Genomic DNA, 15,440 nt, shown 5'->3' on the forward strand with positions numbered 1-15,440 from the left:
CATATGTTCTTTTCTTAATCCCTTGTCCTTCTTTCCTTCATTCTTTGCTCCTTTCATCTTTCTCTTCTTCTGAACTTTTCCCTTTCTGTTTCTCTTTCTTTCTCTTTCTTCTTTCTTTCTTGACCAGCCTACCTTCCTTCCTTCCATTCTATCTGTCTGACAGATAGTTAATTGATTTAGCTCCATCTCATTTTACATTCTCTGTATTGTATCTCTAAGAGCTGATGATGTTCTCTGTCTACTCGAATATATCTAGAGTACAGCTAGGAAAATAATCTCAGATATTATTTCATCAGACGTCTTCATCATGGACCTTAGGTTATTACCAGCTGAGCCTTTCACTCTTACATTACCTAAAGACTATGTTCAAGTTGGAGGCCACTGTAGCATGAGTGACAACGAGAAAGCGATGGCATATTTTGTTTTAAATTTAGATTATATGTATAGTATAAATGTATATTGTCGAGGTAGGGAACTGTTGCTGGTATTGATGGCTTATATACTACATATATACAGTGAGGGAAATAAGTATTGAACACATCAACATTTATTTCAGTAAATATATTTCCAGAGACACTATTCACATGAAATTTTCACCAGACATCAATATTAACTCAAGAAATCTGAAAATATAACGAATTCACAACATTAAAGTTCATAAATAAATTTGTGTGTAATAAAGTGGAATGACACAGGAAAAAAGTATTGAACATGCTAAGAAAAAGCAGTTCTTCAAAGCATGGTAAGGCAAGGAACCAGCTGAAATCCGTAAGTAATTATACCCTCTATCTGTGCAAATTAATATCAGCTGGGTTAGTAAATTGATGGTCTATAAAAACGCTTTTCATTACCATGGTGACACACAAGAAAAATCTCATGATAGGTAAAAGTAAAGAGCTAGTCCAAGACCTTCGCAACCTTATTGTTGCGAAATATATTGATGGAATCGGATACACACGTATTTCAAAACTTCTGAATCCTCCAGTAAGCACCATTGGGGACATTATCTGCAAGTGGAAGCAAATCACTCCATCATCAACCGTCCACGCACAGGAGCTCCTCGCAAGATTTATGACCAGGGAGTCAGAAGAATAGTCAGAAGAGTAGCCCAAGAGCCAAGGACCACTCGGAAAGAGCTCCAGAAACACTTGGAGGCAGCAGGTGCCATCGTCACAGAGAAAACAATAGGCAATGCACTCCACTGCTCACACTCACCCCGCAAGACTCCATTGCTAAAGGAAAGGCATGACAAAGCTCGTTTAAAGTTTGCTACAACTCATTTGGACAAGCCTATGAAATACTGGGAGAGTGTAGTCTGGTCAGACGAGAGCAAAATGGAACTTTTTGGCTGTAATACTACACCATGTTTAGAGAGAAATGGCACTGCACATCACCCTAAAAACACTATACCAATAGTGAAGTTTGGAGGTGGAAGCATCATGGTGTGGGGCTGTTTTTCATCACATGGTACTGGCAGACTTAATATAATTGAAGGAACGATGAATGGAGTCCCTTACCGGGAGATTCTTGAGAAGAATCTGCTGCCATCTACCAGGATGATGAAGATGAGACGTGGGTGGACCTTCCAGCAGGACAGCGATCCAAAGCATACAGCAAAGGAAACTCTCAGTTGGTTTCAGAGAATAAAAATCAAGGCGTTAGAATGGCCCAGTCAATCACCTGATTTGAATCCAATTGAATTTAAAGACAAAATGTGTAGAAGAATTTGCCAAAATCACACCTGATTACTGCAGCCTATTAATTTCTTCATACAGGAAGAGTCTTTAAGCTGTCATTACAAACAAAGGCTTCTCCACTAAGTACTAAATAAATTTCAGTTAACATTATTCAATACTTTTATTCCTGTGTCATTCCACTTTATTACACATAACTTTTTACACACACTTTATTACACATAACTTCATTTATGGACTTTAATAAAATAAAAAATTTGTACAAAAAAAAAATAGGGTGCCTAAAACTTTAAAAGTAGGTAATGTTAATTTGCCAATAACAACAAGAAACAATTGTTTCTTCATTTCTTTGTTTCTTATTTTCTTTTATTCATTCTTTCCTCCTTTCCATTTTGCCAGTCTGATTGGCGATCAATTTGTTCATCTCATTTTAAATTCTCTGCATTGTATCACTATAAGAGTTAATGATCTCTAACTCCACCAGAGTATTCAGCAAACAGCTGGGACAGTCAGATATCATTTCTTCATGATTTTATATAGACATCACTAGTTATTATCAGATGAGCCTATTACTCTTACATGACCTAAATAATATGTATAAAAGTGGTAGATAGTGTAAAAATTGAGAGGGATTTGGGATTTGTCCTGAAGTCTCCACCCAGTTTCTAGAAATTGCACTGACTTATGTAAAAGTACTGCTACTATAGTAATAATTTGCTTAAATAATAGTAACAATAGTCATCAAGAAAATTACTTCAGTAAGAGTAGATTAATCATCTGGTGATCTATATAAGTCATCATCCAAGTGAGCTATATTGAAGTAAACACCACCTCAAATATCTAAAATATAAAGAAGAGGAATGCTAGCTGGCTAGCTAACTTAGAAAAGGCTATTGAGGCTTTAGTACTTGCTATGTTTGTTAGCTACCTAGTTAGCTAGTTAATTCTTACATATTTCTTGCTGTATACTTAGATATCTAGCAAGAATTCCTATATCACATCATCCTGAGTGTTACAACACAGGACTCAAGACAGGAAGTAAGTGCAGGAGTGACGTCTTTATTTGGACTTAAGCTAAAGACTTACAACGGAAAACCTATCCCTCAACTCGGGATGAGACATGAAGCACAAAGCTTAGAACAGGACTATGCCTCAAAACACGAGCTTAACTCAGGTACGGAACACTCATTAAACTCAGGCATGAACACTCATTACTATGGCAAGGCAGGAGCACTCTTAACTATGACAAGGCATAAACACTCAACTATGGCATGACAGGAACCCTCTTAACTATAGCATGAACTCTCTTTAAACTCTGGCATGGCATAAACACTCTTAACTAGGACATACAGTATCTCACAAAAGTGAGTACACCCCTCATATTTTTGTAAATATTTTATTATATCTTTTCATTTGACAACACTGAAGAAATGACACTTTGCTACAATGTAAAGTAGTGAGTGTACAGTTTGTGTAACAGTGTAAATTTGCTGTCCCCTCAAAATAACTCAACACACAGCCATTAATGTCTAAACCGCTGGCAACAAAAGTGAGTACACCCCTAAGTGAAAATGTCCAAACTGGGCCCAAAGTGTCAATATTTTTTGTGGCCACCATTATTTTCCAGCACTGCCTTAACCCTCTTGGGCATGGAGTTCACCAGAGCTTCACAGGTTGCCACTGGAGTCCTCTTCCACTCCTCCATGACGACATCACCGAGCTGGTGGATGTTAGAGACCTTGGGCTCCTCCACATTCCGTTTAAGGATGCCCCACAGATGCTCAATAGGGTTTAGTCCATCACCTTCACTCTCAGCTTCTTTATCAAGGCAGTGGTCATCTTGGAGGTGTGTTTGGGGTCGTTATCATGCTGGAATACTGCCCTGCGGCCCAGTCTCCGAAGGAAGGGGATCATGCTCTGCTTCAGTATGTTACAGTACATGTGACCATTCATGGTTCCCTCAATGAACTGTAGCTCCCCAGTGCCAGCAGCACTCATGCAACCCCAAACCATGACACTCCCACCACCATGCTTGACTGTAGGCAAGACACACTTGTCTTTGTACTCATCACCTGGTTGCTGCCACACATGCTTGACACCATCTGAACCAAATAAGTTTATCTTTGTCTCATCAGACCACAGGACATGGTTCCAGTAATCCATGTCCTTAGTCTGCTTGTCTTCAGCAAACTGGTTGCAGGCTTTCTTGTGCATCATCTTTAGAAGAGGCTTCCTTCTGGGACAACAGCCATGCAGACCAATTTGATGCAGTGTACGGCGTATGGTCTGAGCAATGATAGGCTGATCCCCCACCCCTTCAACCTCTGCAGCAATGCTGGCAGCACTCATATGTCTATTTCCCAAACACAGCCTCTGGATATGATGCTGAGCACATGCACTCAACTTCTTTGGTTGGCCATGGCGAGGCCTGTTCTGAGTGGAACCTGTCCTGTTAAACCGCTGTATGGTCTTGGCCACTGTGCTGCAGCTCAGTGTCAGGGTCTTGGCAATCTTCTTATAGCCTAGGCCATCTTTATGTAGAGCAACAATTCTTTTTTTCAGATCCTCAGAGAGTTCTTTGCCATGAGGTGCCATGTTGAACTTCCAGTGACCAGTATGAGGGAGTGTGAGAGCGATGACACGAAATTTAACACACCTACTCCCCATTCACACCTGAGATCTTGTAAAACTAACAAGTCACATGACACTGGGGAGGGAAAATAGCTAATTGGGCCCAATTTGGACATTTTCACTTAGAGGTGTACTCACTTTTTTTTGCCAGCAGTTTAGACATTAATGGCTGTGTGTTGAGTTATTTTGAGGGGACAGCAAATTTACACTGTTACACAAGCGGTACACTCACTACTTTACATTGTAGCAAAGTGTCATTTCTTCCGTGTTGTCACATTAAAAGGTATAATCAAATATTTACAAAAATGTGAAGGGTATACTCACTTTTGAGATACTGTAGCATAAACTAAGGAACAGGAAAACAGACAGAGCATGGCAACATCTCAACATGGCAACATTATTCATTCCATCTTCTTCTCTGTTAGTCATTTCTCCGTTAGTCCTTTCTCTAGTTTACTTTATCTTATTTAATACCGCGCAATGTGCGCAGCAACATGAGGGGTTTAAATAACCAGTCACCACTCTCTTAATTACCAACAGCTGGCAACACTTGACACAGTCTTAGCGTCCATGCGCACTTCAAGCACGTGCACGTGCGCGCTCAGAAGCCGCTTGTCGCCACAGCACCATCTGCCAGTGAGATCGTGACACTGAGCTTTACCTATTGGCTGTATCAGAACAAATTATGTTGTGTTTATTTGTGATTTCCAGAACTGCTGATCTCCTTCCTTTTATTTTTTTAGTTAATTAATTTTATTAACCAATATTCTGTATAGCAGCTTTATACAACCCTAATGGGCTGTGTATGAGAGCATGCCATATTAAAGGCATTAAAACTTACATTGTGTTGGTTGAGAATCTCCAGAATCATGCATAAATATTACACCATGCAGAGAATTTCCACTAAAACTACACAATTTTCAACCACATTTCAGTACATATCAGTTTACATTATATACTGTATAGTAGGGGTTACATGATTAAATAATCTGTTTCATATTACACTATTTAAGATGCACCCATGTGGGTGAGCTGGCAGCTCAGCAGGATCATGGATTCTGAACATGGACTGTAAAAAAAGATGGACGATGCACCTTCACTCTCTTCCATTGTAGAAAAGTAAAGCTGTCCATGCCACAATATGGCGCTGACATCTTGGAGCCTGAGTCTGCACAGTAGTGAACTTGGAGCCTGAGTCTGCGCACTAGTGAGCGTGAAGTAGCACTCCTGTGGAGTAAATCGCAATTCAAATAACTAACTAAAATCAAACTTATTTAAAAAACTCACTTGAACTTACATCAGCATGATAAAAACTACCTAAAAAGACAGTAATTTGATTAGTTTGTCTCACGTCCCATTAGTTTACATGGAGTGGACGGCTTTATGACCTATACTGCATCCAGCCACCTGGGGGCGATCGAAATGTTTTGGCTGCACTTTTTAGCGCTTGTGCTGCACATTTGATTCTGAAACTGAAAGCATGCGGTGCGGTGCAGAAACTACTTATAACTTAATGATGGATGAAGTATGCAGCGTCTACAGCGGCATTTGGGAGGTTTTCCATCCATATTCAACTCTGGCCTCTGTAGTGTCTTTCCTCTGTAGTGTCTAAAAACAAGTCTGGATTGGCCTCTTTGAGCTGGCATGTACTGCTGATCTGACTCTAAGAAGCTGACAGTGATTGGATAGTGGATCATGAGGGTCACAGTGTAATTCACTACCACAGTGCAAGGATTTTAATTACATTTTATTTAGCTGTGAAAGACAACAAAAAGGAGGAAGAAAAAGTAGGACAATAGGGCCGGCTATATACAACCACCTCAATGTGGTGTTTTTATGAGATTAGTTCTCTAGTATAGGCAAAAACATGTTGGAAAATTCTGCTTACAGCTTGCCAACCTCTGTGATTTTTGACGGGGAGCGGTGGTCTCCACAGGGCACTGGGGTGGACTAAGGCACACGTTTTAGATTCACCTCCGGTCCCAGCTCGTCTCCCTCTAGAAATTCTGTTGCCAAAGCCACAGGGATCACATCTCTCCATGGTTTAAGGAGACTGAGCTAGTATGTATGCTGTGCCAAACAAAGGGTGAAGGGGCAGGGGGCAGGGGCGGGGGCAGGGGCAGGGGCAGGGCCCACCCCACTATCCATGTCTTCCTGACATGGAGCTGACATTGATAGCCCAAGCAATTCCTCCCCAGCCAAAGCTATGCAAATCCCACATAATGCTATGCTATTTCACGACCCATCCACATCCCTTGAAAACTTCTATAAAATGTAGGCATATTTATCCCCAATATCAGTGGATGGGTGAGACAAGGACTAACCCCTGGCTCGATTCTATGTTTTATGTCCCCAGAATTTAATCATGGCAGGCACTATTGGATATTGTATCCAATGCCTTATCTTGAACCAGACATTGATGAACTGAGGTTACAGCCTGAATCCACCAATGCATAATGCGTAACTCCTTTAATACTCACAGGTATGCGATATATCTCAACTCGATCAGGGGAAGCATGTGGCGCTTTGGTGACCCAAACCAATGCCCCCACTGGCATCATGTGGCATTGGTCCTGGAAATGCCCAGGTTCCCTGCAACACCAGCACACCTGCCCAGGCTTTACTCCCACACCCATGGCCCCTGAGTCTCCTACCTGAGTGGGGGAAGAGACAAAAACAGAAAAAGAGGGAGGGGAAGTCAAAAACCAGGTCCAGGGAACTGAAGTCATGGTGTAGCGAGCCTAGACAATGGTGTTTTGCCTCTGGGGCCAGCACTACTTGTCAGTTACCTTTTGTCAGGTCCAGTGTGGATATGAACCGAGCTCTCCCTAATCTCTCCACTAGGTCGTCCACTTGGGGGAGGGGATAGCTGTTGAACTCTGAGACCTGATCCAGCTTCGGGAAGTCATTGCAGAGGCGCATAGTTCTATCGGGCTTCGGCACAACCACAATGGGGCTGGACCAGGGGCTGGCGGACTCCTCTATGATGTTATCCCGCAGCACCCAGCCGACCTCGATAGCCCTGGGGCGGGCCTCCGGGACACGATAGGGCCGCTGTCTTACCACCACTCCCAGACGGGACTTAATTTGGTGGTGGACCAACCCTGGGGAGGTAGAAAAGACATCGGTGAACTGATCCACCAACTCCATCAGCTCCTGTCTTTGTGTGGGGGTGAGGACTTCACCCTGCTGGCTTCATTGTGATCTGTGTAAATGGGCTGCAAATGGGCTGCATTTATATAGCGCTTTTATCCAGAGCGCTTTACACTGTGTCTCATTCAACTATTCCCACACACTCAAACACCAATGGTAGCAGAACGGCCATGCAAGGCGCTAACTTGCCATCGGGAGTAACTTGGGGTTCAGTGTCTTGCCCAAGGACACTTCGGTATGTGGAGTCATGTGGGCCGGGAATCGAACCGCCAACCCTACGATTAGTGGACAACACGCTCAGGGCTAGGGAAGTGAGCGCAGACAATACTGGAGCTGGCTCAATCCACTTCTTCAGCAGGTTTACATAGTAAGTCTTTGTCTTCGTTCGCCTACCGGGTTGCTGCAGGCGATACTTCATGGTGCCGTACCTCTCTTCTCAAGGACTGTATATGGGCCCTGCCATTGGGCTAGAAACTTATAGGAGCTGTTTGTCACTAGCAGGAGTACCTGATTGCCAGGATGGAACTCCCGTGGTTGTGCTGTGCAGTTGTATGCTCTTTTCTGTTCCTCCTGGGTGGCTCTCATATGTTCCTGGACGATCGGGGCCACTCGGTCGATCTTCTCCTGCATCTCCTATATGAAGTCAATGAGCGAAAAGAACAGGGAGGGTTGTTCTTCACACGCTTCCCAGGCCATGTCCAGTAGTCCTCGAGGTCGCTGTCCAAAGAGGAGCACGAAGGGTATGAAGCCCGTGGATGCTTGTGGGCACTCCCGGATGGCAAAGAGGACGGAGGGCAGGAGGAGGTCCCAGTTTCTCCCTTCCGCGTGTACCATCCGACGCAGCATCCACTTCAGGTTAAATCGTTCGATGAGCCCATCAGTTTGTGGGTGATACACGGACACCTTCAGATGTTTTACCTGCAACAGCCAGCACAGATCAGACATTAGTTTCTAGACAAAAGGCATACCTTGGTCTGTCAGTACGTCCTTCGGGATCCTCACACAGCTGAACAGGAGCACCAGTTCTTTAGCAATGTTGCGGGAGGTGGCTTTAGGTAGCGGCACCACCTCGGGGTACCTGTTGGCATAGTCCACGATGACTAGTATGTATTCATGACCCTGGGTGGATTTTGGGAGCGGCCCCACGAGGTCCATGCTGATCCTCTCAAAGGGGACACCTATGATGGGGAGAGGGATAAGGGCCAGTGGTGGGTGTTTCCTCGGGGCGGTGCGTTGGCAGTGGGGGCACCGTTGGCAGAAGCCCTGGACCTCTGCGTCCATTACCAGCCAGATAAAGCGGTTCTTTAGCTTTTCCAGGGTGTTTCGTGCTCCCAGGTGGCCCCCCGAGTGGATGGGCATGTGCCAGGTGCATCAGTATTTGGGTCCTTGTCTTGGGGACCACCAAGAGGTCCATGACTTCCCCTCTGTAGCTGGTCTGGTGTTAAGCAGGCCTCTCCTGACTAGTAAGTAAATTGAGGGGAGTCCCTGGTCCGGACTCTGGTCGACACCTTTGATTTGACACACCTGTGCCCAGCAATTCTTGAGGTGGTCGCTCCTGCCTGAAGCTCCCCTGCTGGTTCATCTGTTGGAAAACAGACGATATCGGGTAGACGATGTAGGCCTGCCAGACCCGTGCCTCCTTTGTTTGCTGGGGTGCCCGCCTGATCTTGGGAGCTGGGCTGGCTGGAAACCCTGGCCAGTCTCCTGCCATGAGCAGCGGTACTGGGAGGTCGGGGATGACACCCACTAGGAGTGGCCAGGTGCCTGCTCTACCTTGTATTTGGACCTTGGTCGCGGGGACCTCCCGTGCATCCCCATGTATGCAGGTGACCATGATGGTTCCGTTCCTGCTTACCGTTTTTGGCAGGATCGTCAATCTGGCCAGGGTCACCGTGCTCCCTGAGTCCAACAGTGCAGTGACTGGGTTTCCCTCTACCCACACGGTCAGGATGGGCACTTTTGGTGGGTCCGGCATGTAGAGGGCACACCTTGTCAGCCAGGGTTTATGGGCCTTCTTTGGCATCCCCGGGTATGGCTCTGTCGGCATAGGCTTGTTCCTGGGTGTCCCGTAGGTGGGGCAGCTTCGGTTGCTCCTTCTCTCCATGACGTAGTGCTGGCGTTCGGGCCGGTGTGGTGAGAACCTTCTAGGAGGGCTAAGGGTTCGCTGTCCTTCCCTGCCGAGTTACAGGGTGGCCAAGGTGCATTCCAGGGTGGTTATTAGTTCTTTGGGTATTATGGGTACCTGCATCCCCATGGATTGGCATTCTGTGGGCGGCAGAGTTCTCAGGAACCGGTCCATTTCCACCTTCTCTGCAACCTCAGTGGCGGTGTACTGGTCTGGTTGGAGCTACCTCTTGGTGATGCGCAGGAGGGCGTCCGTCTTGGCTCCAGGCCTGTAGCTCCATCGGTGGTACCCTGCCGCCGCCTGTTGGGGGGTTTCGCCCACACCATGCCAGGATCTCCCTCGTTACCTCCCCATAGTCCACTGCTTCCTCTGGTGAGAGAGCGTAGTACGTCGTGCGCGCTTCTCCGGAGAGTAATCGGCCGAGGATGCGTGGCCACTCTTCGACGCCCTAGTTTCCCTGGTGGGCCACCCGTTCGAAGGCCTCCAAGTAGGCCTCGATGTCATTCTCCTGGGTCAGGTGGGGAAGAAGGCGCTGGACTTCTTGGCAAGGGATAAGGGAGAGGTGTGGCGGCCACAGGGGTCATTGTCTTCTGTGCTCTGGGCGAGCTGCTGCGTCACAGCCTGCTGTTGGATGTTGGTCTCCATCAGGTGCTGCAGCATGGAATAAATTTTTGTTTTATTTTTTGTTAAGTGGGTGGGTCTGTGCTTATGCCCACATCTTCCACCAGTGTAGCGAGCCTAGACAACAGTGAGCTGAGCACAGACACACAAGAAACCGTTTACGTGGCAAACGTGGAGAGTTTATTTTTAGTTTTGTGAGTGTGAGGGTGCAAAGAAGGTGCTGTGGGGTGAAATGCTCATGCGTTGGTGTCGTCCATGGGGCTGCAGAGGACGTGCTGGGGGCTTCCAGAGCGGCCGAGATCCCGTTCTGCAGTCAGGGACCTCAGTGGGTGCAGCCAGGGGGCGAAATCCTCTGTTGCGTCTGAATCTTCTGAAAGACACACACAACAAATTATTATACATACCTCGGGAACCCTCCCTCCCTTTGCTAGAGGAGGATGGCCTTTTTATACTCTCCTGGTGGCTGCTAGACAGTGGAGAGTGGCCGCGCTGATTATGAGCCGCCAGCCGTGTGTATGTCGGCGGCCCCGCCTTGCAGCCACGTGCTCTCGGGCTGTCCAAAACATTGGTGGTCTTTTCAGCACCATAGTGTCAGTCGCAGGAGGAGCGCTCTTTCTTTTTTGTGCGCCAGCCACCGTCCCCAGGCATCTGTCTGTCCCCAGATGCCCTGCCAAATGGTCCTCAGCTAGTTGGACCGCCTCCTCCAGCAACATTGGATAGTGGCATGTGACACATTCCACTGTCCTCTCAGGCAGCTCGGTGACAAACTCATCCAGTAACATGAGGTCAACTTTGTCTTTGATGCCGCACTTCTCTGCCAGCAACCACCTTTGACAGGTGTCCCAGACCTGCTAGGTCACAGAAAACGGGCGGCCGCTCTCTCATAGTTATCAACAAGCTGAACCACTGATGCTCTTGTTTGGGAGTGTGGACAACCTGTTGCAGGAAGGCCCTAATCAGGTCCGCGTACCCCAGCAGGTTCATAACTGGGAGCTGGGCTTCCCCCAACAGTAGTGGAAGTAACTGGACTCCCCACCTGGACTCAGTCCAGCCTAACGCTGCCACTGCATGCTCCAAGAGATCAACCAAAACCTCAGGGTCATCATGCGGCCCCATCTTTGACAGTGTAATGTGGGGAATGGCTGCGGCAGCTGCCATGGCTGCTGCTAGAGTACATGTAGGCTAGACCAAGCTCTGAAGCACCTGTCAATCCTCAGTCTGTGTCTGGAGAAGGTGTATGGAAGTACTGCTCTTGCTCAAATCTTAGCTCATGGAGGGTCTGGTGTTGAGTCTTGTGTATACTGGTGAGGGTCTTGATGGAGAGGGGGACTCCATGATGGTGTATCTTTCTCAATTCCTCAAGTTTTGGCACTAGTGTGACACTCCCCTGTGTTCACATGGGATATGAGGAAACAAGGCACGCTTGGGACAATTAAAGAGGCCTCTTTATTATATTTTTGTTTTCTCTCTTTGGGGAGAGCTTTTCATTGCTTCTTGAATCATGGTCTCACTCAGACCAATGTAAACACACACACACACATTAATGTTCAGTTCAGCTCAGCTCTACCTGTGGGGCTCTTGTCTCTCTCTCTCCCTGTGCTCTCATGTCATCCATTTATTTCCCTGCTGCCACTCACTGAAACAGAACTTTCATTAGTAAATCACCCATAGATGCAGCCTCATCCTTACCAGTCACTCTCCCAGCTCCATCCTCCATTCACAAACCGACACTTGACCACGCCCTTCCTCCACAGGTTGATAAAAAAAAACAACAAGAATTTACTCAGCACAGTCTTGTGCAGTTGACTGTAGATTTAGTTTTATCTAATATATTCAATATATATCTCTTTAATGTTGTGTAGATTTTGGAATTTAACAGTGATACATTTATAAAGCTTAAATTGTTATAATGTCAAAATGAATGTACGTAAGTAAAAATAAAAATAATTAAAAAATACCTTGCTGGACATTTATTCACCATGTCCTGAAGGGAAGTCTTTTCACACCATATTCTTTGACATGCTATTTTTATCTAACCTAGAAACCACAGACACCAACACTTCTGCTTACTTTACTAGAGCCTACACCGAGGTACACAACAGTATCTAACAATGCAGCAACTCAACTCATCAAACAGCTCTCTCACCGCTCCTATCTCAACTGTAAACCTGATTGCCAGTAGTGTACTGGCAGTTTGCTTCATACTGGGAGTTCCTGCTAACGTAGCAGTAATGGTACGTCTTGCTGGATGGCTGAAGGAAGGCAGTTTCACTCCGAGCTAAGCCTGGCCATCTTTATATGGAGTGGTTTTAAATGTAACATCTGTCACTGGCTCTTAGAAAGAATATATCAAATCTCTCAAACCATCATAAACTAAGCATTTTCTGTTCCAGCTGTTTGCTGACGTAGAGCCCGAGCAAAGAAGGCGTACAGGAAGGTGTTCATGCACGCCTTCTTTGCTCGGGCTCTACGTCAGCAAACAGCTGGAACAGAAAATGCTTAGTTTATGATGGTTTGAGAGATTTGATATATTTTTTCTAACAGCCAGTGACAGATGTTACATTTAAAACCACTCCATATAAAGATATACTAATAATTTTGCTTATTCTTAACAGTCTGTTATTATAGTTTTTAGCAACTTCTAATTGTGTATCTTTTGTAGATTAATTTACTAAATTTATAGTGGTGCTGTGTGATTTAAAAAAAAAAATAAAAAAAAAAATAACATTAAAAAAAATCTACCTAATGTATCTAATAAAATTTGGGTAATTCTGAAGCATAATCACCTGAAACAAAGGAGGAAGTCTTAAACCGGAAGGCAAAAATGTTCAAATGTTGCTTCAGAGGCATCTCATACTGTTAAGAGTAGAGAAAGAAGCCAGCACTGAGGCAGAAAATACACCCCCCCACTAAATTCTCTGCTGGTAAATGGCTAAAGAACAAATGCAACTTATACAGAGCTCATAAGGATGTAATATTGTCCTTTTTAAATCAAAGAATTAATAAACCATGCTACTTTCCACATTTGCATAATGTCCATCCAAATCTTTATTGTATTTACTTAATATTTTCCAAGCTATTCTCAAAGGCACATCACACAGAGTACAGTGAACATCTTTTAAAAAGTATTTGAGTGGTGTTATATTTGACCCATGCAATGTTACAATGTTGCTGCTTTTGTGGTACAGCTGTAACACAGAACTCATTTAGCTTTCAGTGAAAATGTATCGCACTCGCTGAAAATGTGGGGAAACTCGCATATCATAAAAGAAGCAGAAACATATGCGTAACAGTATGTGGATCATATGAAGTCTATTATTTAAATCACTGTCGTGTAATTTAACTCAAACTAAATCATTTTTTATAATTGTGCCAGCTCTCCCCTACTCATACTGAATATCTTTTCAACACACTTAGTACTGTTTGCCTTTACTCTTCTATGCCTGTATACTGTACTCATTTCTAATCCCATAATGGGTTCCCTTTTGAATCTGGTTCCTCTTAAGGTTTCTTCCTCATGTCATCTCATTGTCTTAGCATCCAAAGGTGCTTGAAGTGACTGTACATTTCTGGCTTGTTGGGTATTAATCCAGTTGCATGGATGGGATTTGTACTGAAATCTCAAGTCTTTTCTCCACCCAGTTTCTTCTATATGTTAATTCTCCATCTTTATTTATTTATTTATTTATTTATTTATTTATTTATTTATTTATTTTTACAGTTCACATTCCCCCTTTTTAAAATCATACTCTCTATCAGTTCTGGCAAACTGCAGAAATTCAGCTTGTCTGAGTTGGTCCGTCTCATTTCTACAAATCCACCAGCGATTCCATTCTCGTCACATCCATCACTGTGGGATTTGGCTTTGACCTCATCTTCACAAAGAACAGACTACAGCAAATAGATCAAATGGCCAAAAGTCTGGCTAATTAGTCAAAGTGCTGCATCATGCCTCCAAAATGAATGCATGACGAAATGCAAAATACCCTGCTGGACTTTATTTCACCATAATTTCCTGAAGTGTATCTCTCTTTGACATCATGCTGTTTTTATCTAAACTGGAAATCACAGACAGCAACACTTCTGCTTACTTTATTATATAGAGCATACACCCAGGTACACCACAGTATCTAACAATGCAGCAGCTCAACTCATCAAACAGCTCTCTCACCGCTCCTGTCTCAACTGAAAACCTGATTGCCAGTAGTGTACTAGCAGTTTGCTTCATACTGGGAGTTCCTGGGAACATAGCAGTAATGGTACGTCTTGCTGGATGGTTGAAGGAAGGCAGCTTCACTCCGAGACTGATGCTAAGCCTGGCCATATCAGACCTGCTCACTCTGCTTTCTCTGCCGGTTTGGATTTGGTCTCTTCTGCATGGCTGGGTCTTTAGCTTGTTCCTGTGTAAGCTTCTCTCCTACTTGGTGTACTTAAGCCTCTACTGTAGCACACTGTGTGTGATGTTGATGAGTGTACAGCGATACATGCAAGTGCTACATCCTCAGAAATGGAACAAGCTTGGCAGAAAAGGAAAGAAGATCCTCTTGAGTGGGATGTGGATTTTAAGTGGAGTATTATCATCCTATGCTCTTGTACAGCGCACGCTAAGCTTCGACATGGAAGGACACCTTCAATGCAAGAAATTCTATTGGAATGATGCTGAAAGAGTGGGTACTTTAATCTGGGAGATTATAATATTTGTGGTTTCATTCCTCATACTGGCTTACTTTTACGTTCAGCTTTACAGGGGAGTTAATAAGTCAGCTTTCTTTAGCAGTAACTCAATGACAAAGCTGGTGACCAGAATTGTGGCATGTTTCTTTATTTTTTGGATTCCATTTCACATCAACAACACTGTGCTCATCATTGCTGTGTTGCTTGAGAATGACAATCTGTTAAAATCTGCAGAAGCTGGAGATAATATCACTGCAGCTCTGACTTTCATTAATAGTTGTGTGAACCCCTTTCTGTACGCTTTCTCTGCTCGGGCTCTACGTCAGTTCACACCTGGAACAGAAAATACTTCATGATGTAGAGGTTTGAGAGAGTTTATAGATTTTCCCTGAAAGCCAGTGATTTGTTAAAGCTTATGCATATGGACCTAAACCCACTTCTACTTATTAATACAATCTGTTTTTCATTGTCTTTTTTGTATCTTTTAATCAAGTAATTTGTTTGCATATTGAATGAAGGAAATTAAACGAAGGAATAAGTCA

General features: G+C 44.5%; 1 protein-coding gene across 1 annotated transcript; it reads left to right on the forward strand.

Annotated features, from left to right (window-relative positions):
* The first annotated feature begins 14,341 nt into the window (after positions 1 to 14,341).
* On the forward strand, positions 14,342 to 15,440 carry LOC108255362 (leukotriene B4 receptor 1). Its single transcript, XM_047149911.2, has one exon. It carries the CDS (start codon positions 14,361 to 14,363, stop codon positions 15,252 to 15,254), a length of 894 nt encoding a protein of 297 aa, XP_047005867.1. The 5' UTR covers positions 14,342 to 14,360; the 3' UTR covers positions 15,255 to 15,440.

Source organism: Ictalurus punctatus, chromosome 22 (assembly GCF_001660625.3).
Source record: "Ictalurus punctatus breed USDA103 chromosome 22, Coco_2.0, whole genome shotgun sequence".
NCBI lineage: Eukaryota > Metazoa > Chordata > Actinopteri > Siluriformes > Ictaluridae > Ictalurus > Ictalurus punctatus.

Coding starts and splice junctions, on each gene's coding strand:
- LOC108255362 (XM_047149911.2), top strand. CDS start 14,361: ATGCAGCAGCTCAACTCATCAAACAGCTCTCTCACCGCTCCTGTCTCA.